The sequence below is a fragment of the Sorex araneus genome, chromosome 10, assembly GCF_027595985.1.
Source record: "Sorex araneus isolate mSorAra2 chromosome 10, mSorAra2.pri, whole genome shotgun sequence".
Lineage (NCBI taxonomy): Eukaryota > Metazoa > Chordata > Mammalia > Eulipotyphla > Soricidae > Sorex > Sorex araneus.
This window is the reverse complement of record NC_073311.1, coordinates 65,804,268-65,831,191: the sequence shown is the minus strand read 5'-3', so window position 1 is coordinate 65,831,191 and position 26,924 is coordinate 65,804,268. Positions and strand designations below refer to the sequence as shown.

The following is a 26,924-nucleotide window of genomic DNA, read 5'->3' as shown; positions in this document are numbered from 1 at the left end:
AAGAACAACCGGGAGAAGGAGGAATAAGAAATTGCATCCACCGATGGAACCAGAGTGAGAAATAATATAGAGAACACAGGTGGGACCAAGGGCACAGCACAGGAGAAACTGACGTTCAATCTAGGCGAAGCGAGGAGGAAGCCAAATTAATTAAGCTCTTTCACCTTTAATGACGTTTGCAGCCATCGTTCCAAGAAAACAAGTGCTCTGCCTAACGTCTAGGATGTGTCGCTGAATTACCAGGGGGAAACCTCGGGTTAGGGCTCACAAGGTTAATCACTAGAAGTCAGAGCAAACAAACAGATATGTATCTTCTAGGATGAGCTATTTTTAGTCTGGGCACATGGAAACAAAAACTCTGTACCAAATATGTATCATCTAAATAATGTTACCCGATTCAGGCGTAATGTAGGAAACCTTAGATTCCTTGGAAAAGAATGGAATTGTGGCTCAGAGGCAAACTTTCTACCACACGTCTGATGAATCTGGCGACTGCTCCGTCTTGTTTAGTAAGAATTAAATCCACACAGTTTGACGCCAAAAGATCAGCTTTAGAGTAAGAGACTACAAAGTCGAAAAAATATTTTCTGCCATAACCATAGCAACCAAATTACGCGACGGTCGTTTGTAAGGTTCTCTGGCTTCGGATGCTCCTTTGTCGGGGGCTGCAGCCTTCTGAGGGGGGCTGTCCAGGTGACGGGACAGGCAGTCCAGCACGTCTGACCGGGGGCGGCGAGGGGCAGGCGAGGAGGGAGGCGGCCAGGATTTGCTCTCACAGGATACGTCCCATTTTCTCACTGCGTTCGTTCTGCTTTTCTCTCTAACACAGAGACGTGGGGTCCCCTGGTACTTAACGTGACTTTCTCTCCTCCTGCCCCGACTGTGGCAGATGGCGAGGCTTCCTCTTTCCTTCCAGCTGAGTAATATTCCACGGTGTGCACACAGACCCCGCTTCTTCCCCCGAGTCTGCTGGGCGCCCTGGCTGTCTAGGTCTTGGCGAAGGGAAGCAGTGCTGGGATGAACCGACGGGCATACATATTTTTCACACGACTGTTTTCACGTTTGGGGAGGCTAAGGAGTGAACTTCTGGGACATATGAAGGTCTATTTTTAATATCTGGAGAAGTCTTCTTACTCTTTTCCCATTAAGGACAATCAGCTAACATGGTAAAGCAGCAGGCTACAAAATTACACAAAAGTCAGTTGCATTTCTGCATGCAAACAACAAAGTAGGAGAGATCTGTTTAAAAATGGTTAGACATAATCAATCACCTAGGAATCAATTAACAAAAAATAAGATGTATACATTGAAAATGTCATTAATAAAAGGAACAAAAGAGGACAAAAGGACATGGAAAAATATTCCATGTTCATGGATTGGAAGAGCTGTCAAATGACCATCCTACCCCAAAGCACTATACAGATTCAAGGTAATTCTATCAAAATTCCAATGGCATTCTTCAAGGACTTAGAACATGAGGCTTAAATTTGTATGGAACTGTACAACTCCCCAAATAACCAAAGACATTCTGAGGGGAAAACAAAGAGGGGAGGCACTGCATTCCCTGACATTAAACTATGCCACGAAACTTTAGCAATCAAAATGGTATGGCACTGGGATAAGAGATGTGATGAGACAGTGAAATAGAACTGAGGTTCAGAGGTCGCCCCTGGCAGAGGGGCAGAGAATGACAAGGCTGCGACCCGCAGTACGTGGGCTAAAGCCTCTTCAACACGGGCCACAGGAAAACATGCCAACTACCTGGGAAAAAAGAAACTGAACGTCTCATACTCCACCTAAAGGTCAGTGCAAAACTGACCAATTACCTTGGTATTAGACATAAAACATAAAACACATAAAAAACATAAAACATAAAACACATCGAAGAAAACACGGGCAGAACACTCCATGATAGTTACCTCATATGTGTCATGAATAACCGATTCCATCAGCAAAGAAAACCAAAGTCGGTATAGACAAATGGAACTACATCAAACTAAAACGTTTTTGCACTGAGAAAGAAACTATGGCTCAAATAAACAGATGCCCTAGTAGGGGGAATACTGCCATATCTCCAGCAGATACTTATCAAAGACATATAAAGCACTCACAAAGCTCCACAACAAATAAAACTTGGAGAAGAAATGAACAGACACTTCCTGAAGACATACAGATGGCCCACAGGCATATGAAAGTGTTGACCACCACTTATTATTAAGAAATGCGTGTCAAAGTGACCATGAAATATCATTTCACAGCAATGAGAATGGCATATATATGTGTGTATATGTATACATATATGTATATACATACATATGCATATGTATATATACAGCAAGTAGGGCTTTTGCCTTGCACACGGCCGACCTGGGTTCGATTCCTCCGTCCCTCTCAGAGAGCCCCGAAAGCTACCGAGAGTATCCCGCCCACATGGCAGAGCCTGGCAAGCTACCTGTGGCGTATTGGATATGCCAAAAACAGTAACAACTCTCACAATGGAGACGTTACTGGTGTCTGCTTGAGCAAATCGATGAACAATGGATGACAGTGAAATATGGTGAGATATGGTAAAAAGGAGATTTTCTTCACTCATTGGTCCAGCCTTCACCCTGTTCCTCAGCCATCTTAGAGATCTGGTATATTCTATGTGTTAGCTTAACAAAGGTACATTTCCAGGGGCACTGAGTGATATATATATATATATATATATATATATATATATATATATGTGTGTGTGTGTGTGTGTGTATATATATATATATATTTATGAAAAGGAGGCAGTAAGCCAAAGAAATTTGAAAACTTCAGAGTTAGTAAAATGGGTTGCAACCAATACAGCCTCAGATAAAAAGGCAGAAAGATCTCAAAGATCTTTGAGACAGAAAGTCAGAAAGACTGACCCTCTACAGGGACTGAGGGCCAGGCTCTAAGAATCCAGATGATTCTGATAGAAATAACAGAAAGTGACCGTGGCAAGCCACAGCTGGTAGTAGCCAACAGCAAGGTACCGACGACAGCCACTTGACATGAAGTGACCACAAAGGAAAACGTGTTGCTGTTGGCATGAAACAATGCGAGAGTGTGAAGACACAAAGACAAAACAGTTGCTTCCAATTCCAGGACACAGCTGAACAACTAAGGCACGGCGAGGCCCACAGCCCCGGATTCTCAAGTCAAGAATCAGCCGCCAGCTCCTGAGGGAAGGCACAGCCTGGCCGCTCCTGCAGGCCGCTCCCACAGAGGCCGCGGGCACCTTCTCCTTCCAGTGCGGGTAACGGGCGCCAAGGGCGACCATCTGTGAGCTATACTGAGCTGCGAGAGGAAGGAGGAAACGGTTGCTCCATTGCAAGCAGCGGTCAGTGGTCATCAGAACGCACTGGCCACGTGATTAGATGATCCACGGGGGAAAAGTAGGCAGGCACGCAAAAAAAAAAAAAAGTCCAAATAATAAACGATAAGTTGTTTAGGTTTAGTGACCTTCAGCTATTTTTAATGTCTTCTTCAATTTCTCATCCAGGATCCACGATCAGGCATGGAATTTTTAGAAAGCAAGTAGACATGCTTGAAAAAAAAAACATCACAGGGATAAACTTAACTGCCGGCCTTCCTCATCAAGGTAACTGCACGGAGGGAGGGAACAGCAGGCCCTGGGGCAGTCACCCACTCGCCCTGGCTAGCACTGAGACGGGAAATCTTGAATACTCCTGCAAGCCGGTGCCCAGACAGGGTATCCGGGGGAGTCAAATGGTGGAGTTCTAACTCAACCTGGTTGAGAAAGACCCTCGGCATGGCCCCCGAGGCACCCCAGTTATGCCTGGGACCTGGAGAACGGGTCTCTAGCCGCTCACCAGGCAGAGGTTTCCCAAGCAGCTGGGGCTACAGGTGCACACATTCGAACTGAATTCTTTTAAAATAAATTTATATATTGAATCACTGTGAGAACAGTTAGTTACAATGCTTTCGGGTTTAAGTCTCGGTCATACCATGAAGAAACATCGTTCCTTCACCAGTGCACATTTTTTTTTTTTTTTTTTGCTTTATGGGTCACACCTGGCAATGCACAGGGGTTCCTCCTGGCTCTGCACTCAGGAATCACCCCTGGTGGTGCTCAGGGGACCCTATGGGATGCTGGGAATCGAACCCGGGTCGGCCGCATGCAAGGCAAACGCCCTCCCCGCTGTGCTCTATCACCAGTGCACATTTCGAACTGAATTCCCGGCCCCGGGTTTCTCACCATGGATTTGGCAAAGGCTACTTTCCTCCCTGTCACCAGCAGACAATACACATAACTGCTGCTCTCACGACAAAGGGTGAGCACGGGGCCCTTGTACCCCAGGGAGGTGGGGTGACCTGGCTCTGTGCCACCCCACAGACCCCTCTGGTGAGGGGACAGCTGCCCTGATGAGGGCCCTGCTGACTCAGGAAGCAGGAGCCAGGGTGGGAGGAAGACAGGGTCTGCGGAACACCCGAGTCTCACAGGCAAGCAGGGGACGAAGGGCGTTAAAACAGAGCTGCCACGTTTCCGCGAAGTTTCCAGGGAGTCCTGGGGCCAGCACCTCGGGGGGCCTCGCAGGACTGGGCCCAGCCAGCGTGCGTGTTAGGGCCTGACCGGAACTGTGTCACCCCGAGGATCTTGTTCCCCACACCTGAGGGGACGGGAGGTGTGTCCTGGAGCACAGCAGGGGCGGGGGGGTCTCCCTGCCTCCCCAGTGTCTCTGTGACCTGAACAGAGCACTGTGCAGGAGTCCTTATCAAGAGCTCCGTCATACGGTTACCTGGAGCTGGGGAAGAGCTGGAAAGAGGAATCCTGGCTAGGATGGACAAGGTCTGGAAGCAAGGCACGAGGCAAGAAACTCTTTCCGCTTTGAAAAGCAGTGTTGGGGCTGGAGTGATAGCACAGCAGGTAGGGCGTTTGCCTTGCAAGCGGCCGACCCAGGTTCGATTCCCAGCATCCCATATGGTCCCCTGAGCACCGCCAGGAGTAATTCCTGAGTGCAGAGCCAGGAGTAACCCCTGTGCATCGCCAGGTGTGACCTAAAAAGAAAAAAAAAATGAAAAGCAGTGTTTAGTTCACTATTGAGTGCTGTTAGGATCTGAGTAGTATCTGACTACTAAAAAACAAGTATGAAGAAGTCGAATGAAATGAAGGTAGATGATGGGGCTGGAGAGATAGCACAGCGGGTGGGGCGTTTGCCTTGCACGCGGCCAACCCGGGTTCAAATCCCAGCATCCCATATGGTCCCCTGAGCACGGCCAGGAGTAATTCCTGAGTGCAGAGCCAGGAGTAACCCCTGTGCATCGCCAGGTGTGACCCAAAAAGCAAAAAAAAAAAAAAAAAAAAAGAAATGAAGGTAGATGAGCAGCTGCCCCAGCCACCAGGTCGAGCACGCCCAGAGGCAAACAGTGATGGAGACAGACGGTGCCCGGTGAGTCTGGAGTGAGACTCGAGCAGGGTCTTCCGGAAATGCCCCGTGCTGAGATCACCGCGGCCACGACACGGAGCCGCTGGCTGGGGCATATTTTGTTTCTATGAGGGGTCATCGAGCTGCGATTTCTGCATTTGGCAGCGGAAGAGGCTTTGGGGCCAGGCTGTGCTGGGAGGGCATCGAGGCCTTTACTCGTCTATTTTCTTTCCCCGGCACCTTCTGAAAACCCTTAACACACCTGGGCGAGGTCTCGTCACTGCTCTCCCCGCAAGGCGGAGCGCATCAAACATGCCGATTCTGTGCCCCGCACACGGGACGGAGGAACTTCAGCCAGGTCTGCCCCGGAGGCCCCCACAGGAAATGTGCCGTCTGAAGGGGACGGCGCCGGGGCACGAGGAACGGGCCGGGGAGGGAGGGGCAGGTTCTGGGGCTGGGGCACAAGGGCCTCGGGAACAGGGCTGAAGTGACCGCAGTTCCTCTCCGGCCGGGGAGCGGGAGGAAGCGCTCCTCTCTGGCCGCTGGGCGCGGTCTCGGCCTCTGGGGCTCTCTCCCACCCAGAGGACCCCAAAAGCAAGAAAACGACTCTCGCTACAAACAATGATCAGAGTGAGCTGTTGTTTAAGGTTAAGATGATTCTTAACTTGATTCAATTTTATCGGAATCATTAATTATTATTATTATTTATCTTTACTGGAATTATTAAATTCCGATTTAATAATTGGAATAAAAAATAGTTTTGAGATGAAATAGTGCTCTATCAAATGTCAACAGCACCTTCAAATTCCGTTATTTTAGAATTTCTGGCAAGAGGAATGCAATGATAATAAATTGCTCCCAGGGGTTGTACGCTGACGTGAATGCTAGAGCTTCAAGACATCTAAACAGTATGGAATCTAAGCACAGAATCTCAGTGAAACTAGCCAAGGAGGACGCAAATGAATGAAACAAAGCCACTAGGAAAAGAATATAACATTATGGTAATAAGAACATCAGCTCCCAGGGAGAAAGAAGCGCTGGTAAAATCACTGCTCATTAGCCACTCAGCACATTTTTTGATACAAAAAAAAAAGTAATAAAACAGCTTGGCAATTGGTGTCATCATGCAACCAGAACCTGATTCACCTCGGCCATGGGGAGGTGGGGGGCGGGGGGGAGGGGAGGTTACGGACAGCAGAGGGGACCGGACAGGGGACAGGGCGAGCCCGGCTCCCAGAGCCGGGTGGGGGCACAGAGAGGTCAGGCCAGAGCATGTGAATCAGCACTGAACAGAATGTCAGGGAAGTTTTCTGTTTTCATATGAGAAGAAAAATACCGCATCTCTTAGAAAATGATTATTTCATGCTGTTTCCAAGGCACTATTAGTTACAAACCAAATTGTTATTTTTGCTATTTTTTTCAAAGGAAAAAAAAATGAAGGCTGAGGAGATATATTAATGGAAAGCAGCCATATAATAAATCAAACTGATTAAGTTTTAAAGCTAAGTGTCGTTTAGGGAAAAAAAAATCACTTTCTACTGAAAGCTAGAGATTATAAAAGTAGGAAGATAAGAGAGAACGTAAAATAGTTAACGATGTATTTGGAAAATAACTCAGAGAATGTACTGAACATATATGTCATAGATATTTAAAAGGGTTTAAAACAGTCTAAACCTATATGGAGTAAGCTTATAATTGTCTGAAGAACATAAGAGGAAGTTATTATGTCTCTAAATGTTTTATAAAAGCCAATTACAGCAAAGCCTATAATATTACTGTTTAATCATTCAGCTTTTCTTGTGAACAGTCTCACCTCCTTGCCTCCCCAGATCCTACTTCGACCCGAAAGCCACTCCAGAGGAGTCTCGGGCAAACGCTGGGGTGATACTGCTTAACCCTGCTCTAAAATAGAACAAAACTAACTTTAAAGGGAAAATATTCTCCAAGCCAACGTAACTTCAAATTTAACAAAATGGATGGTTTTCAAGCATAATATGTTTAGGTCATGAGTCAGTGTTCTTAATTTGCTATATAAAAAATTTGCTAGCAATAAACTCGTACATTTGGGTACATGTTAAACTGAAATAATGCTGGAATGTTACTTTCATTCTGTTTTTAAAATTCCTAGAGGAAGTATAATTTTAACGGAACTTGGCACTGGCCTCTCAGTGAAATGTGCATTAATTCCAAGGATACACTCAGAAAAGGACTTTAGGGGGACCAAGGAGAAGAGCGGGGGTTTAAACATCGGTGCTGAGAAGCCAGAGAGGAACGAAAGGTCCGTGTATGGACACGACACAGACTACCAGCGCCAGGCTGGTTTTAACAAACAAAACTATCGTTCACTGAGCACTGATACCCGGTAAGCCTGCGGTAGTTCTAATTTAACAGACCAATTTTGTTGTTCACAGTTTGTAGAAACCTCATTCTAAGAATCTGCCAATCTTTTATGACCACATAACATGGTCGTGAATTAGGAAAATACCAGGTTTAATTTGTTTTTTCATATAAACTACGTTTTAAAACTTTTAAATATTTAAGATACCCAAGCTAGGGAGGTGGAGAGATAGCACAGGGGTTCACGTGCCTGCCTTGCACGTGGCTGACCCAGTTCAGTCCCTGGCACCCCCTCAGTTCCCTGGGTCCCACCAGGAGACCTGTCCACTGAGCACTGAGCCAGGAGTAAGTCCTAAAGACAGCTGCGTCTGGCCCCAAATCCAAATGAAAAAAAAAAAAACAAACCCTAACCTAGTAGCTTTTTCAAGGAAAATTAAAAACTCATTACAGATGAAAAAACTATTGAAAAATAATTTTAATTGTATGTAATCTATAAATGGAAGCAATTTTTCAGGAGAGGGAGGCATCTGTACATTAGCCAGTTCTTTTCCATTTTATCTGGATAACATTTAATTTATTCAGTAATTTTAACTTTAGATCAAATCACCTTACTTAACAACCATTAGATAAGTATAATTTATTTAAATTGCTTATACAAATATTAGTCTTAAATGATTGTTCTGGACAAAAGACAGTGTTGAAAGTAGGTAAAGCGATATACCTGATAGCCTTTCAGCATCTGTACTGCGAACCATGATGCCTAAAGTGAGAGAGCGAGAAAGAGAGAGAGGGAGAGAGAGAGGGAGAGAGGTGCCTGCCACAGAGGCAGGCTGGGGTAAGGGGCGGCCTGCAGGGCTGGGAGGGACGAGACACGGGTGTGGGAAACTACACTGGTGAAGGGATGGGTGTTGGAACACCGTAGGACTGAAACACAAACATGAAGAATTTTGTAATGCTCTATCTCATGGTGATTCAATTAAAAATAATAAAAAATGGTTTATACAAAGGTAAAAGATACGTTAAAAGAATGTTGCTGGAGACAAATATCCTAAAAATCTTTTTAAGCAATAATGTGTGAAAGTAAGATATCTGAGATTGAAAGAATTAGCAGATCTCTCCCTTTATTGCTTGCAATCAAATAAAATTCCGGCCTCTCTTTACCGAGCATCCAATATAAGGCAGCTATCCAATATTGCTAAGCACCAATTTTCCTTGTCTACAAAACTACATATATCATTTCAGAGTTGCTCTGGGGATGAAGTGAGACTATGTTGGCAAACTCATCTGGACGGAAATTGGCACTTAACAAACAGCAGTTGTTTTGTCGCCTTCTAATACAGAACCTTTTGCTTTTAGCAACGGAGATTTCACAAAAATCAGACCTGAATTCAGGTCGAATGTTTAACATGAAAAACTGGGCAGAGCTGTTGCCACGGAGAAGATCAGAGGAGGCTTCTCCGCATCACTGAGGACCTTGGACCCTTCTGGTCCCAGCGCTGGCATTAGGGTCGTCCTCTCGCTGAGGGCACTGACCACCTCCCTCCAACGCCCCGCACCGGCCCCTCGGGCGCTGCTGAGCAAAGGGCCACGCTGCCCTGGGTTTCAGCCCAGCACAGTCCCCTCTGCACCGTCACGCACGAACGCTACAAATGCAACTGGTGTTGGTGATAGGACATGTTTGATGCCACAGATGGGAAGAATGACGTCTCAAGCATGCTACTAATTCCACGGAACTTCGGGAAAGTCCATGCTTTCCATTTTTAATTTCTATTTTAACTTATTTATTTGATTTCTTTATTCTATTATCAATTATTTAATTTCTATTTTTGATCTCTGTGCTTGTGAAATCAGAATAACAGTTACGAAGGCGATTCTAAGCCACAGAATATACATATATGTTAACTTGAGTTGCTAAACAAGTGTACACTGCTTGTGACGGACACTCAGGCGCCCGTGCTCGGTCCGAGGGATGCAGCTGGAGCCAGCCACGCTCCCAGTCAGCGCCTCACCCCTGTTCTCTTTCTTTGCCCCCAGCCTCACACCTCCATAAGTGTTTTTTTTTTCCTTTTCTTTTTGGATCACACCCAGTGATGCACAAGGGTTGCTCCTGGCTCTGCACTCAGGAATTACCCCTGGCGGTGCTTGGGGGACCATATGGGATGCTGGGAATCGATCCTGGGTCGGCCGCGTGCAAGGCAAACGCCCTCCCCGCTGTGCTATCGCTCCAGCCTCTCCGTAAGTATTTTTAAGGCACTAAATGACCCAAATGGAAGTATTCAAACTTACCGTGCATTGATTTTAGAAACTGGTTTTTGGTCTCAACAAAAAGTAGTCTAAAAAAAAACTTTAATATAGTATAAAAATTGCTGTACCACTCTAGATTTTACATGCACATGCATACATTTTAGTATAATTTTTAATTGGAACCTATGTTATATTCCCTGGTGTAGGAATACGGGGATTTAATCTAAGCATCAAGTTTATATCTACAAAATCTTCCTAGGCCATCCACTGTTGAAATGGAAGTGGTTCAACAGACTTGTTTCATCAAAGCCCATGACTGTTTTCGCATGTTAAGTTCTTTCCAGGTCATCCTTCTAGAAGCAGTAGTGAAATTTAGCAAAATATTTAAGAGGATCAAAAATATTATAAAATATATGTAAATGGAACAGCAACAAATTTAAAAAATACATACATAGATCGTATGTTTTGAGGTAGGCTTCCCAAGCAATAACCGGAGATCGGGGACGGGGTTCATTCCTAAAATTACTCTGGGTTCTCTTTGTGGGGGGCTTTGCTCCTCAGGAATCACACTGGCTGGGCTCAGGGGCCCCGGTGGGGACAGAGACTGAACCAGGGTAGGCTGTGTGCTCAAGACTGACCTACGGGCCAGCCGCTCGGGCCCAACTCCCCGCTGGCCAGCTGCTCCCGGAGTCCATGCCGCCAGTGGCACCCCGGCCCTCAGAGGCTCCCAGTGCTCAGCGTCTCCAGGGTCCCAGCACGCCACGCCCTGGCGCACGTGCCACTGTGGGTCCAACCCAGTCCCCGTGCTTTCGAGGCAAACACCCTGTCTTATCTCTCAAACCCCTGCATGTGAGAGAAACACTAGGGGTTTTGTATATCATATGAAAAAAGTTTCAAAAAAGACATTTGAAAAATAGTGAACCTATATTTAAATCCTACCAATATAAACTTTTCCAAAACTACAAAATCTATGAGACCTACTTAAAAGTTGGTTTCATTCACTTTCTTTGACTCAAATGTTTTGATCCAAATGCTGTATTCTTTAAAGTTAAGAGAGAAGAGGAAATTTGTGACCTCGTAAAAAAATGATTGAGCAACACGATGTACACTGGCTCTTTCTGAGTTATTTCATGTCTTTGCTAGTATGCAGCCCAAATGGGGACGTGATGGAACAAGTTCGAGGGTAAATCTCGATGGCCTGAAAGTACAGGTTTGCACTGTGGGGATGCGGCACGGCGGGCAGGAGCTGTGTTGAGACCGAGACGCTTCTTGCACGGGCAACTATTGGTCTGCTCCGCACCGCCGGGGTCGTCGGGATGGGGCCGGGGCGGGCTGGGCACTGCCGGAGGAGCAGCACTTCTCTGCACTCACGTATAAAGTAATTGCCGTGATGCAACCAAATAATTACTATGATTTATACCAGTAATTAAGAAACTTAGCAAAGATCAATCATCAAAGAAAAAGTTACTCACGGTCTTCAGACTTGGCCCTTGAGTATTGTACCCTACCCACTACGGGTCAGAAACACCAGGCTCACGAGCCAGGAGCTTGTCTCGAACCATGGCTGGCCAGAAACTGACAAAGGCTCGTTCTGGTCAAATCAGACTTTCTAATAGACCTTAGGGGCAGAGAAGAAGACCGGGGCAAGCGGAACTGGACGAGTCCGTTCCTCTTTCAGAGATCCACAGCGCCTGACCACAGGGCCTTTGAAGTCAAGATAATTGCTCCTCACTCTTCTCTAAAGATATAAATTAAAAGGATCCCCTAAAGTGAAGATTATTTTCCTGGAGGTGATTTAGAAAATACAGGACATAATTCTGGTTCTTAGGAGGAAAAAATAATAATCTTTTATTACATTTGGATGAGATTTTATTTTTTAGGAATCGGTGCTTGGCTGTGAGCAGCTGTTGCTGACTGACACTCGCAGTCCTCCTCACAGCTAGCTCCTGTGTGACACTCTCCACTCGTGGGATGGCTGAAGCCTTCATTCTAGGCCAAGGGCCCGAGGTCGTTAGAAACCACAAATTCTTCCTCCCAGGGTAAGTGTCAGGGATGTGGTCTCTCTCTCTCTCCCTCTCTCTCTCTCTCTCTCTCTCTCTCTCTCTCTCTCTCTCTCTCTCCTCTCTCACTTCTCTCTCTCCTTTCTCTCTCCTCTTCTCTCTCCCTCTTCTCTCTCCCTCTCTCTCTCCCTCCACCCCCTCTCTCAACAATTTCCTCAAGTCTATAGTTATGGCTCTAATGACCAGACCTAATATGTTATAATGCTTAATTTGGCAATTGGTATCAAGAAAAATCCTTTCTAGAATAGCAAACATACGAGAATTTCAGTTGTCTATTTATAATAATAATAATGAAAGCAAAATATGTACTTTGATAAGAGATTAAGGAAGAATTTATGAGTAACATGTATTAATAATCTCTTATGTAGATGAGAAATACCCAGACAATATTAAGAAAGCTCCGTCATATTTTAAAGGGCTGATGGGGAGGAAATTGCCCCATCGATGGTTTTGATGAACTAGACTAGGGGTGGACAAACTGTGCTGTGACGAGACAGATGGCGAATATTGTAGCTTATGTGGGACCTCTTGGGCCTCTTGACTATTCCCTGCCGTAGGGCCACAAAACGTGCGAAAGACTGAAACGCAGACGCACCGTCTGGCTGTTTCTGGCACACGTTATTTACGAAAGCAGGCGGCACGGAAGAGTGGACAGCAGGGCTGCAAGCTACAGCCGCGTGCCTGGAATTAATAATGACCTGTGGGTGTCCGAAGGCACAATGTCCATTTCCACAAAATGATTTTCCCTTGCAAATCACTGCATTTATCTATTTTCATAGTCAGAGAAGGTATATTTTTAAATATCCTTAGGCTTTCCCTCCCTCCCTCATTTCCTTCTATTTTATTTATTTTTTGGCTTTTTCGCCACTTCTCGCATGCTCAGGGGCTCCTCCTGGCTCTGCACTCAGGAATCACTCCTGGCGGGCTCAGGGGACCCTATGGGATGCCGGGGGTCGAACCCGGGTCCACTGTGTGCAAGGCAACTTAGGTTTCCTTGTTTATAGTTTCATCCCTAGCAAACAGGTGACGGTGGACTCTCCACGCCTACTACGCAATCCCGTTCTGTTGGCAGCCACGGTGACAGCACCCGCTACGCCCCGCCACCCAGGAAGGCGCAAATGCATCAGCACTCTGAGCGCAGTGCTCCCGAGTCACGCGGCACAGTCCTCCAGAGGGAATCCACGCCCGTTCCCTCCCACAACACGCCGAGAGCCAAGAGAACCTCTGCTTTCTCCTCACTCTTTCTTAAACACTTCAATTCTTCCAGTGTGGGGCACACGTTGGCATCAGTGCTGGTGCTTGTGGCTTTGATGGGAACATGCCCAGCCCCCCCGCCAATACCCTGTGTTACTTCCAGGAAAACGACATTTTTATCACCTCACATGGATACTTTGGGATTGGGTAATGTACGGGATCAAAGCTCAATTAATACAAAATTTATAAATTCAATATAATGCATCTCGAGCTAAAAGATACACTTTACACATGTTTTAAAAATAACCCAATAAGCATACAAGGAGGAAAGTGTTGTCACTGGAACTGGTCCAGTATAAGACATATTTGATAGTTTTCTGCTTGATCATTTAAAAGGATCTCCTTTTTGCATATGATTACATATTGATTTTTTGTTATTATGACTTATACTAATGGAGAGCCCGGCAAGCTACCAAGAGTATCTCGCCCGCATGGCAGAGCCTGGCAAGCTACCCATGGTGTACTCAATATGCCATAAAACAGTAACAAGTCTCACAATGGAGACGTTACTGGTGCCCACTTGAGCAAATCGGTGAACAACGGGACGACAGTGCTACAGTACTACTAGTGACATAAATACTGAGTATCCAAATTACTCAATAGTTTAAGATTGAATTTACATGTAATTATGATTTTCTGAATTGTACACATGTGCATATCTTTTTCTGTCCAAGACGTTTAGATAAGATGATCTAATTATTTATTAAGGTTTGAGCTATTAAGGTTTGGTGAAAATCTTGTTGAGTGTATACAAAGTCAGAAATAGCACTTAAAAGTACAATGTTTCCAAATCTAAACTGAATTTTAGGATTAGCATCAATTTCAGTTCTCAGCAGAATCCCAATACTTAAAAAGGGATGAACTGCTGATTAAACACTGTTGGCTGCAGTTTCACAGAGAATGCAATTTGTATTATTCTCCACGATAATTTGATTCCATTGCATTTTCTAATATAGGATAAGCTGCAATTATTTGAAAAGTTAAACATTTCGGATTTTTATTCTGTAATTCTTTTAAAAATAAAAGAGAATGGGTTGGAGAGATAGTACAGGTGGTCAGATGCTTCCCTTGTAAGCATCTAAGACGGGTTCAAATACCGGGGGCCACATATGGTCCCTCCATCACTGCGAGGGGTGATCCCTGAGCACCGAACCAGGAGGAAGCTTTGAGCATCAGTGGGACTGGCCCACAAACCAAAGTAACAGAGATTTAAAATAAATAAATGAAAGAAAAGATCGGGGGAAATTGTCTTCTTTCGGTGATTTCAGTCAAGGGCAAGATAAACTTAGAAGGAAAGGTTATTAAGACTCCAGGACTAACCCAACACTAGAATTTTGTGACAAGAGGGGATTATTCCTTTACTGACTGGAAAGCCACGCTAGTAGGAACTACAGTCTACGGGGCTTTTGAGGTGTCTAATTTTGAAACTATGAAGTTGACTCTCTACTTTAGAAAAGCTGGAGAGAAGAAAGGAAAATTTTTGTCCTGGAAAAGTGTAAAAACTCTGAAGCAAACAGAGATCCAATCTCCCAAAGGAAGTGGAGATCTGAGCTACCTAATTTAGTCTTTTGGAAAGGAGAAGGAGATTATAAATTTGTTGAAAAAAATAGTCTCATCTGAGTATTATTCTACAAGCTATACGATATATACTATTTTTTGTGGAGAAGTGCCAACCCCAAAGATATTCATAAAAATTAATATGAAATACGGAAATTTAGTTTTGGAAAGTATACAGTGAATCTTAAGTTTTAAAGTTATTTAGCAATTAATTGATGTTTTTCTTTCAGACATTTGAGCCACTTTCTTTTTGTATAGCTTTTTCCATTTTTAGAGACCAATTCAAATATTAAAAGTACTTCATAATGTGTTATTTATAAAAGTCAAATCCCAAACAAACTTGGAGTAATAAACTTGCTACTAATATTACATTAATATGTGTTAATCTTCTATGAATTTAGTAATAAGAGCTTCTATGAATTTAGTAAATAAGAATTTAGAATCACATTGCAAATTTCAGAGGTAAAAGAAAGCCAAACATTAACGTGAATAGCATATTTCTGATTAGGAAAAATAATGCTAGTCGGAACTCCTGAGATTTTTTTTCAAATACATTGAAACTGTTAGTAATTGTAGAATACATTTAATGAGTACCTAGCTGTTTTGTTGTATGTATTAACCACAGCCATGCTCAAGGCCCCTCTCCACTCATTCGGATGAGCCTCACGCATGAAGGTACTGGCAGAGAAACCCAGATGTTTGGGATCCGGGGCTGAGACCTCCAAGCCTGCTTGGATCGGGACAGGGCCTCTTCCACCCAGATTTCCCATTTCCCAGTAGCTGGGCGGTCACACCTAGGGACTGGCCCCAGCGCCCTGTAATCCCACCAACGGCCAGCATCCAGAGACTATAAAACCAAGCTCCCGACATCTTATAGCCTACTTCTCCCTCTGGGAGAACCTGGCAAGCTGCCGAGAGTTTCCTGCCCACATGGGAGAGCCTCACAAACTCCCCATGGTGTATTCATATGCCCAAACCAGTAACAATGCTGGGTCTCATTCTCCTGACCCTGAAAGAGCCTCCAAAGCGGCATCGTAGGGAAGGATGAGTAAAGAGAGGCTTCTAAAATCTCAGGGCTAGGGCAAATGGAGATGTTACTGAGACTGCTTGAGAAGTTCGGTAATCAACGGGATGATGATGATGATGATGATGATGATGATGAACTACTCATAATTCTCCTAAGATGGATGTTAGATTTATTTCCACTAACATATAAAGAGAGAGCAGTCTGAAGGCATGGGGACCACAGCCCTTTGAGATGCGAGTCCTAATCTCCTTGGAGAGAGAGAAACTCGGGTGCCCCCGGAGCAGTGTGAACCCTCAGAAGAGAGGAGGGTCCAGGAGAGTTTAAACATCCTGAAAATAACTCGAAGGGACCGCCAGGAGTCCAAGGCTGTCGCCGTGACAACGGCAGATTCACTCTCGTGTGGGCGGAGAAGTCCGGGCCAAGACAATTTGGAGAAACTGTAGATTGCTTTCTCCCAGAGCCATACACTGCTTTTTCCCACCCTGGAGAAGCCGGTGCTTCCTCTAGAACATATGGTAACTCTCTTTTTCTCTCCCTTCACACTGTAATGAACTCATTTTAATAAAATTCTTTGGCTTCACTAAAAAAAAAAAGTAAAATCTAATGAATGGACTTGCTTTGATATATAATATTTTATATAGCTTTAGTGCTTGAATAAGGATTGGGAATATATTATTAAGAAATGATTTTGTGAAAAAGGACAGACCTGGAAGACATCTTGAATTTATTTCATCTGGGTCTTTCACTATTGATTTCCTACATTATTGGAATACACAGTTACTCTTTCATAAAGCAGGTCTACTTTTGAACCAGACTGTTTCAAATAAACTCACAAGATACATATGGAGTCTGGAGTTTTCTGAGACTATATCAACTTCCTGAAAATCCCAAGGCCTATCTGTGGCCTGCAGAGCCCTCCTCACTGGAGGTGAGGCAACTATCAGTAACGTGCCTGGGTGAAACTATTTTTTTTTGTTTTTGTTTTTGGGTCACACCCGGCGATGCACAGGGGTTACTCCTGGCTCTGCACTCAGGAATTTCCCCTGGCGGTGCTCAGGGGACCATATGGGATGCTGGGATTAGAACCCGGGTCGGCCGCGTGCAAGGCAAACGCCCTACCCGCTGTGCTATCGCTCCAGCCCCAATGGGTGAAACTATTTTTTTTTAAAACGCCTTGAGATATGATACACAAAGATTTGATCCCACTCCTACGAGTGTTAATTTGTCTGGAAAGCCTACTTAGCAATTTTTGCTCTGCTGACAAATTCTCCTTTGTCGAAACCTAATGATAGTTATTGAAGGTAAGAATTTTCTTCGTACTGAAACAAATCTGACTTCAAACTAAGAGTATAGAACTACAGGGGTGTCGTGAGCTCTGATTACATGCCCGGCCTCCCCACTCACCTGCCAAGGGAAGGATGATAACTTCTATTTTCTGTTTTGCCATTGTAGCTATCATTAAGTTTAGATAGTACATTTCACATTTTTTCATACATATATTTTATATAATTGTTACACAACACATGAGCTAAGTGTTCCATGGTTATATACTTAAACCCAAAATTATAAGACTATATTTTATACAATCCCTAAGTGTTACATAATTACCAAATTTGCTGTATAATTTATAATAAAATAATTGTACATTGCTCAGTATGTATCAATAAATCTTAAATTGTTTCTCATCTGGCGTCGTAAGAAGAGTAATCCTTTGCTGAAAAGACCACAAAGCGAGTTTGACCCAGTGTTTCCGGCCGCTGCCCATGGCCTCTACCACAGTCCCTTCTCAGTGTGGGGCATGTGACTCTGGACGGCCCTGGGACGGCAGCCCGGGCCCTGGAAGCACCTGGGTCAAGCTTTTGCGATCGAACGGTGGCCGGAGTCTTAACCTGCTAATGGCCATTAGAACCCCTGTATTAGTAGGAGAGCAAATCTATGGAGTCCATGTGAATTGATGTAAACATTAGGAGAAATTAATGAAACCTCCAACTGTCTGTCTTTCTCCTAAGTACGAAGTGAAGCTGAGAAGCTAAATGTAATTCCCAGGTGTCCACTGAGAAACTACGAGTGTTGCTTTACGGTTGGCACCTGGGCTTGTGTTTGATGATGATTATTTAATAATAGTTATATAATTATTTTATATGCATATATTTATATACCTATATAAAATATTTATATAATTTATTAAATAGCACTATGTAGCACTATTGTCCCATTGTTCATCGATTTGCTCAAGCAGGCACCAGTAATGTCTCCATTGTGAGACCTGTTACTGTTTTTGGCATATCGAATACGCCATGGGGAGCTTGCCAGGCTCTGCCGTGTGGGAATTGTAATTTACTAAATATGAAATGTGTCCTGTCTTGTTTAATAATAATTATGTCACTGTCACTGTCATCCCGTTGCTCATCAATTTGCTCAAGTGGGCACCAGTAACGCCTCCATTATGAGACCTGTTACTGTTTTTGGCTGATCGAATACGCCATGGAGAGCTTGCCAGGCTCTGCCATGCGGGAATTGTAATTTGTTAAATATTAAAATTATTTAATAATTATTGTGTAATAATTATTATTAGCGACTGATCATATCATCACAGCATGAAAATGCACCCAGAGGATTCCTCCATTAGACCCCCAGAGACCCTGCGTGGGGCTGGGTGGGGGTCAAGGCTCGGGAGAGCCCGGGGGAGACTCACTCTTTTCTGTTCCTTGATATACTCTATCAGTTCGTCTCTCGTCCTCCTCACGGCCTCCTCCACGGCCTTTTCGCTCCGTTTCTGTTCTTCCATTATTGCCGCCTTCACCGTTTCCTGTTTGGAGAAGGGGGAGAGTCAGTGGGGGAGCCCCAGGTCCACTTCACAGCAGCTCAAGCTCCCTTGCGGCCTTGGACTCAGGCCGCTCAAAGCACATCTTTTTAAACAGGAATAAGAACTTGCCAAGCCTTTGGGAATCCGAGATTCCACGGACTTCGCTTTTCTAAACTGAATGAAAAGGAAAAGTAATGGAATAAGCCGTTTGGTGCAGGGAGTGCCTGCCGGGGCCCGGGGCCGGGAGGGCGTCTGGTCTGATGTCTGCAAGATTGATTGCTTTCCTGTCCACAGAAGGCTTCCAGCGCGTGTTTATTCTTCCAAGAACACCCTCATGCTCTAGCTGTTTTATTCACGTTTAATTTTCCCATCATACAATAATCAAGTGTGGTCTGGGAGGTAAGATTTACAGCTTAGCTTGGTCCTTCTGCCAGGCTGAGATGTTGCGGGCCTGGACACTATGAATAGGAGGCAGAAGTTCTACCCTGAATGCTAATATTTGGAAACGAGAAATCTAGGGAGAAAAGTGGTACTCCCCATTTCACTGAAATAGTAATTAAGTACCTAGGAGATTTCAGAGAAAAAGCAAGCAAGCTAAAATTTTGAAAAAGAATTTTATTTCTGAAAAAAAAAAAACAGTAACATTTTTGAGTGCAGTATTTCATGTTCAGGAGTGAATACCACAAAACAAATTTCCTTCATTTCCTCTACATACGTTCTCCCCTTTATTTTATTACTAGAAAATGCCTTGACATTTCTCAGGAGGCCTTTTCAATTAATCTGAATATATTTGTAACCCAGAAAATGCGAAACAATATTAAGAGTTTTATATCCTGAATATATTTACTATGGAAAATTGAAATTAGAGAAAAATAGGAACACGAAATAATATATATAGTCTTGTATAAAGAGAATGTAATTTAAACTATACTTATTACTTTATCATTGGCATTATTCAGTCAAAATTTATTTTTATTCTGTGTGCTGGGGGGGGGGGTCTGGTTTGGACCACACCTGGAGGTACTGAGGGCTTACTCCTTCCTACGTCTGTGCTCGGGGCTTATTCCTCAGTGCTCAGGGAGCATTCTTGGTGGTACTCAGGGACATACGTGGGGCCAGCGAGAAGCAGAGCTGGCGGCACACCTTACTCTGTACTGTCTCTCTGGCCCCTACTTGTTCTTAGTGTTATATCCTCTTTCATCTCTGTCACTGTCCTCCCGTTGCTCATCGATTTGTTCGAGCGGGCACCAGTAACGTCTCTCACTGAGAGTCTTATTGTTACTGTTTTTGGCATAGCCAACACGCACGGGGAGCTTGCCAGCCTCTGCCTCGTGGGCTTGATACTCTCGGTAAGATTTATATTATTTGGATTTATTTTATATTCTTTCATAGTATAATTTTATATTGTATCATGTAGGTATGTAGTTGTACATCGCCATCCATGGTTTACTTGTTTTCATACACAGTAATAAAGCATACACACATATATATATATTTTTTGTGGTACATGTTAGGTATCCTAAAGAATTCAAGAAACTGAATAATTCTGGCTAAAATACATGAGCCCTGAAAACAAAAGATATGAACTCTCTTAGAGCATTTGATAACATATTTATTTTTCCCAGTGGTAGCCCAAGAGAATGGTTATTTTCTTGTGTCTTTTATTATATTTAATTCCACTGGGTTTTAGCCTGCTTGACTATTTGATGGAAAATGACATTTAACTTTATTCTGCATGTTGTTTGTTTTTGGGGTCATGCTGGTGGTGCTTGGGGGTCCCTCCTAGCGGGCTCAGGGGACTATATGGGGTGCAGGAGATGGAACCCGGGTTGGCTGCGTGTGATACAAGCGCCCTGCCTGCCGTACTAGCAGGCTGGTCCCTAATTTGATTCTTTATTTAGAAAAGAATTTTGTGATATGTGATTGTGATAACTTTTGTAAAAATACCAGCAGTGTGTGTGTGTGTGTGTGTATATACACACATATATATATGTATATATATATATACATATATATATATATATATTCCCGGGCGCCAGGGTTATACCATGATCTGGGGCCAGACCACATATTATGATCTAATGTTCTACCACCAAGGTATAGCCCCAGCCCGTCGGCAACATACACGGAACAGCACAGACACAGAATAAAGTAATTCTCTATAAAAGCGTCTTGGCTCACGCTCTCTCCACACTTAACACCGGCATTCTCTTAACATTTTGGATTCCCGGTCAATCCATGAAATCATTTTCCAAATCTGAGCATTCCCATCATGGCGCTGTAGTCAGGCAGCCGTCCGTCTGTCCTGGGTCGCATCAGGCAGTCGTCCGTCTGTCCTGGGTCAGCATCAGGCAGTCATCCGTCTGTCCTGGGTCAGCATCAGGCAGCCATCTGTCTGTCCTGGGTCAGCATCAGGCAGCCGTACATCTGTCCTGGGTCAGCATCAGGCAGCCGTACATCTGTCCTGGGTCAGCATCAGGCAGCCGTCCATCTGTCCTGGTCAGCGTCAGGCAGCCGTCCGTCTGTCCTGGTCAGCGTCAGGCAGCCGTCTGTCTGTCCTGGGTCAGTGTCAGGCAGCCGTCTGTCTGTCCTGGGTCAGTGTCAGGCAGCCGTCTGTCCCGAGGCCCCTTGGCTTCTGGCTGCCCTCGTCTCTCTTGGAGAGTTAGTCCTGACAGGGGCTGATCCCATTCTGATTCCTTACCATTTGATTAGACTTTCCCTCCAATAATTGTATATATTTTTTATTCCCAGTTTCCCAATGATTTCTTATTGAGAAATACAATTATTACTAAAATAGTAGTTTTTAATAAAAAAAATATTAGGGTCTGGAATGATAGTACAGCAGGTAGGGTGTTTGCCTTGCACACCGCCAACCCGGGTTTGACCCTGGCAGCCATAAGGGTCCCCTGAGCCCACCAGGAGTAATTCTGAATCGAGAGCCAGGAGGAACCTTTGAGCACCACTGGGTGTGGCAGAAATAGAATATTATTTCTTGGGAGAATAACAGGTCTAACCCGGAATCCACGCTCCTTCATCTAGAAAGGTGTCGGCTCTCGAGCGCGGGAGACTCGCACCTACAGTAACGTCAGCACCGCCGCTAATGATCATGAACCGGATTCTTCACTTTCACTATTTTTATACTCAAGAGCCTGACTAATGACTCTCATGAAACGGTCATGCCGTGTCCTGTTCTCCCCACTCCCCGTTTCCCTCGTCTCAGAGCTTTGCACTCGGTCTCTGGAAGACTTGCATAACGTCATCTTCCAAAGGATCCTTGGCGTAATTCTCCCCATTAAAATTCTCTCAATGTGAGAAACTGGAGCGTCTTCCAGTTTCACATATCAATATCCTATGTCCAGAGTTCTTCGGTGCTCACAAGACCCCGAGCCCTCTCCGTCTCCGCGGACCCCCGCTCTGCAGGTCTGTCCACGCTGAAGCCAGTGCGCTGACCGTGATGGCACAGCTGGTCAGGGGCGCTGCTTCCTCGGCAGCTTCTCTTCGCAACATCTTTGGTCTTTTGTCTCGGGCTTCCCAGCTTCCTCCGGAAACCTTCCCACTTCATGTCTGGCTGTGAGCACTGTGGGATGCTGGGACGGGAATGGCAAGGTTCTTAATAACCCCCTAAAAAGACGCCTTAAAAAAAAACAACCCAAACCCTTCCACTCCGCCGCCCCGCCTCCCTAGCCACTTCATTAGCATTAAACCTTTCCTGGGCTTGGCGGACCCCCATCTAGAGACCCTCTACTTAGTTTCCCCCCCAGAGAACAATTTTGAAGAGCTGCATTTTGAAGAGATTTAGTCTTGTCTGTTTTACCGCCCTCCTGAGATTGGATTTATGGATGTGGAGGAAGAACGATGAATTCCAGGCAATGGCAAGTAATTCAGTTTTTTAAAGGCATATGGCTACTTCAAAACTGTAGCCAGTTTCTTCTACAGATATAGACCTGTTCGTTCTTCCCGAGTTGGTTCTGTGTTTGTATTTCTCTTCGCAATTTTTTTGTTGCGCTCAGCTGTGCAATTGGCTGATGTGAAATTGCTAATAGCATTTTTGTGGGATCATCTACTCATTTCTCAGGTATTTATGAGTAAGTTCCTCTTATCCATTTTACTCAAGCCCTGTGAATTTCATGTCTTTTTTTTTTTTTTTTTTTGCTTTTTTGGGTCACACCCGGCAATGCTCAGGGGTTACTCCTGGCTCTGCACTCAGGAATTACCCCTGGAGGTGCTCAGGGGACCATATGGGATGCTGGGAATCTAACCTGGGTTGGCCGCGTGCAAGGCAAACGCCCTCCCCGCTGTGTTATCTCTCCAGCCCCGGAATTTCATGTCTTTCAAACGGGACGCTACAGTGTTGTGAAACTTTCTGTGTCTGCACCACTGGATCAGACACACCCTGGAAAGTAGAGCCCAGTGGAAAAGCAGCAGCAGGCTAGGAAGTGGGGGGGACGAGTGCCCGTGCGGGCCGCGGGAGACACACTCCTCCTTCTTGCAGGGACTCTGGACTCTTCGCAGCAGCCTGGCTCTTTCGGGCTCCTGTTGGAATTATATATAGCACCGTAGCACTGTCGGCCCAGTGCTCGTCGATTTGCTCGGAGAGCCCGGCAAGCTACCGAGAGTATCCCGCCCGCGTGACAGAGCCTGGCGTATTCGATATGCCAAAAACAGTAACAAGTCTCACCGTGGAGAAGGAAGGTGGACATGGTTAAGGGTAATTTGAGAGGCAAAATGGGAAACCTTCAGTCATTTAAAAGCTACGACAATGGGGCTGGGAGAGGGAGAAGCTCGAGAATTCCATTCCTATGGACCAGAGAACTTGGTAGAAGGTTCTCTCGTTGACATAGCAATGGAGAAAAAGGGAGAAAAACATTTAAGAGACAAGTGGCCAAGTAGATATATATATATATATATATATATATGTATATATAATTAACTCATATGTATATATATATAATTAATATATATTAACTCGTGTCCCTAGATACAATACTTTTGACAATTAAAAATGTGATTCTGATTTTACTCATGATGAACTAGGTTACTATCAAAATATCATAAATAAAAAACCTAAAGCAAAGTAATGAATCAAAACTAAATAAACATGGAAAAATTATTTCAGTGCTGTGAAACTATCTGGTCTGCTGAACTGAAATAGAAACGTTATTTCCTTTTCAAAAAAAACGGGGTCAGGTGGCAACCCTGAATTTCTTAAAGAAAATTTTACCACTGATTGTGATGTCTGTGGCTTTGGGGGAAAACATAACCCCGAATTACAGGGGCTGTGGTTATAAACTATTATGAAGAGATTCCAACGTCAGACATAGTTTAAATATCTGTAAGCATGAGCATCTTTTCCCAGTACTTTGCTAAAACAGCAAAATTAATGATTTTCTTCTTTTTATCCACTCTGGTGTCAATAATGAATGCACTTTCTTTTTATAAAAAGATTTTAAACAGGTAAAGAATTTAATATTGAATCAAATAAGCCAGATTCACAATTTTTCTTCCTCATATCTGTGAAAAATGTATATAAATCTGCAACCAATGACTTCTGACCAAGGTCAAACAAATATCTCTCAAACAAGCTCTGAGACATATATACCACATAGATATGTTTTGTCCCAGTTGACACAGTTTTCTCAAGCAATGCCAGAGAAATCCGGGAGCAATCTTAATTGTGTAAGTATATTACAGTATTTACTCTCCTCTCCTCCCTCATTTCCTCATTTCTAGTGTGACTTGGTGACTTTCTGTGGCCAGTGAAAATGCTATTAATTACAAATTTCTTTCCAAATTCCTTTAATTCAAAACAGATAAAAAATCTATTTGCGGTACACAGTAAGTAGACTTTCGGCAATGATCAAGACATAGTAATTACAGATGTCAAAGCATACTGCTGTATACCTGAAACTTAATCTTACAAACGACTGTTATCAATAAAAATAGGACAAATTTACTGGTGAAAGCTGTCTGATCCTGGACTTTTTATTTCTGCAAGACTCCTGTTTCGGTCACTGTTTCGACTTCTGGACTTGTGGTTACTTGTTCTGGCTACTGGGAGTCTGAAAATCTGTTTGTGTCTTACAGACTGTCTGGTGTGTTTGGTGTATAGATGTCCACAGTCCCGCGATTCTTTGTATTTCTGCAGTATCTGCAGTCACTAATGTTATTTCCATGTTTATAGCTTTTTTTTCTTCACTTCTTTTAGAATACAATATGTATTTTGTATATTCTAACTGATCCAGCATTTCTTGAGGAATTTTGGTATTTATCACGGCACTTGCTAATGTCCTTTCCACACTTGGCCGAGATGATCTGTCATCACGGCAGACACGGGTGGAGAAACCACATTACATCTGCCGACCACTGTGTGACGACTGCATTACAGAGACACAGAGAAGCCAGCAGGTTTCCCTCCGCCTCGGTGACCTCAAGGTGAGGCCCCGGTCGTCATCACCGAGTGTCTGACTGATGGAGGAGGCGTGCTCGAGTCTAGAGTAAACTGCATGACACACTGGCTCCCGGTGGTGAAGGACCAAGAACGTGTTCTAGGAAGTGGGTGACAGGGGCTGGAGGGGAAGCGTGGGGGGCAGGCACTTGCCCTAGATGCAGCCAACCTTGGCTCGATCCCCAGCACATACGGTCCCCAGAGCACTTCCAGGTCCGTGAGCAAGAAGCCGAGAGTGAGCCCTGGGCACGGGTGGATACGTCCCCGTGTTTGTCGGGAGGCGCTGTGAAGCTGTGAGCTGGTAAGTACTTGAATGGTGCGGAGGCTGTGACGGAATGACGGGACTGTCCATGGAGGGCACACGGGGAGAGGTGTCGCCTGCAGCCTGGCGTCCACAGGAAGACGGTAAACTTGTCCTGGATGTCCCTCCAAAAGTCTGGCGTGACACGTGCAATATCTGAGGAGGAGGTTTGGAAACCTTGGTAGGCCTCCCTGCAGGTTAGTCAAGGACTCCTGAGAGAATCTATTCTTAAAGGTTTTTTAGCTACATTTATAATAAGGCAGGTTGTTTTTTTTTTTTAAGTGAGGTAAAATACTTTTGTTTAAAGAAATTTACTTGGAGAAGTGTGAAGGGAAAGAGAGACACATGTTCAGGAGAGAACCTGGGCTCTCCTGAGCGGCACACACACAACAGCCGGGAGAAGGTCACACACAAACCTCTGTCACAAGGCATAGCTGAGTCAACAATGGCAGTATGGGCTATATTTTGATCATATAAAAGTTACACGATAAAACTAGATATCTACTTATATCCTATCTTGTAATTTTGTGTGTATATATGTGTATAAATAGTAATTGCGAGGAAGCGTAATATAATCCTAGTAATTCGACATAAAATTGCGAATCACTGTAGCACTGTCATCCTGTTGTTCATCGATTTGCTCGAGCGGGCACCAGTAACGTCTCCATTGTGAGACTTGTTACTGTTTTTGGCATATCGGATACGCCACGGGGAGCTTGCCAGGCTCCGCCATTCAGGCAAGATACTCTCGGTAACCTGCTGGGCTCTCCGAGAAGGACGGAGGAATCGAACTCGAGTCAGCCGAGGGCAAGGCAAACGCCCTACCTGCTGTGCTATCGCTCCAGCAAATAGCGCAAAAATATAAAACCGTGTTAGTTTCCAACCCCAGAAAGTGAGAGTACGTTGATATTGATATTTGTTTAAAACACTCACAGAAGCAGCAAAACATCCTAACAAGCCACCAAGTTCACTATGTCAAGCGAGGCACGTAAGGAGGCTCACTGGGAGCCGGGGAGAGAGGGACCCACCTGGCTGATCTCCCGCTGCTCCCGCACGGCCTTCTGGATGGCCAGCGAGACGTCCTCCTGGTCCCTCGCGTGCTCCGTCTTCCACAGCTCCCGTTCCTCAGCGTGCAGTTTTTCTAAGTTTTTCCGCTCTTCCTCAATGGCCTTTAAAACTGCATCCTTCACTGCTTCTTTCTCAAGCTTCAAAAGAAATGATGGATAAGACAAAAATATTTTGGGAAAATGCACAGTAATTCCTCGAATGGTACAGGCTTGGGCAAAACTCAAAGACCTGAAACACGGCTTCCGGAAGAGGCACGGTTCTGGCATTACTATTTTCTGCATATTTAACCATTTCTCAAGAGTGAAATATACAAATATTTCTGTGGTCCTCAATGGAAAGAAACCAAGCCTTAGCTAAAAGTAGTAGTTCTCAAAACCTTATGTCTCGAGGTTTGTTTATGCTCCGGTGTAGTAAGGAATATGA

The 26,924-nt window shown here is 44.5% G+C and overlaps 1 protein-coding gene across 3 annotated transcripts in view; it reads right to left on the bottom strand.

Moving 5' to 3' along the window:
• The window catches only part of CCDC91 (coiled-coil domain containing 91), a 207,321-nt gene that overhangs the window by 32,753 nt on the left and 147,644 nt on the right, over nucleotides 1-26,924 (bottom strand). For all 3 annotated transcript variants that reach the window (XM_055118521.1, XM_055118519.1, XM_055118520.1), the window contains 2 exons: nucleotides 26,462-26,638; nucleotides 18,577-18,690 (listed from right to left, as the gene is read on the bottom strand). In XM_055118521.1, the coding sequence (XP_054974496.1) occupies nucleotides 18,577-18,690; nucleotides 26,462-26,638 (291 nt within the window). The remainder of the gene's footprint in view (nucleotides 1-18,576; nucleotides 18,691-26,461; nucleotides 26,639-26,924) is intronic.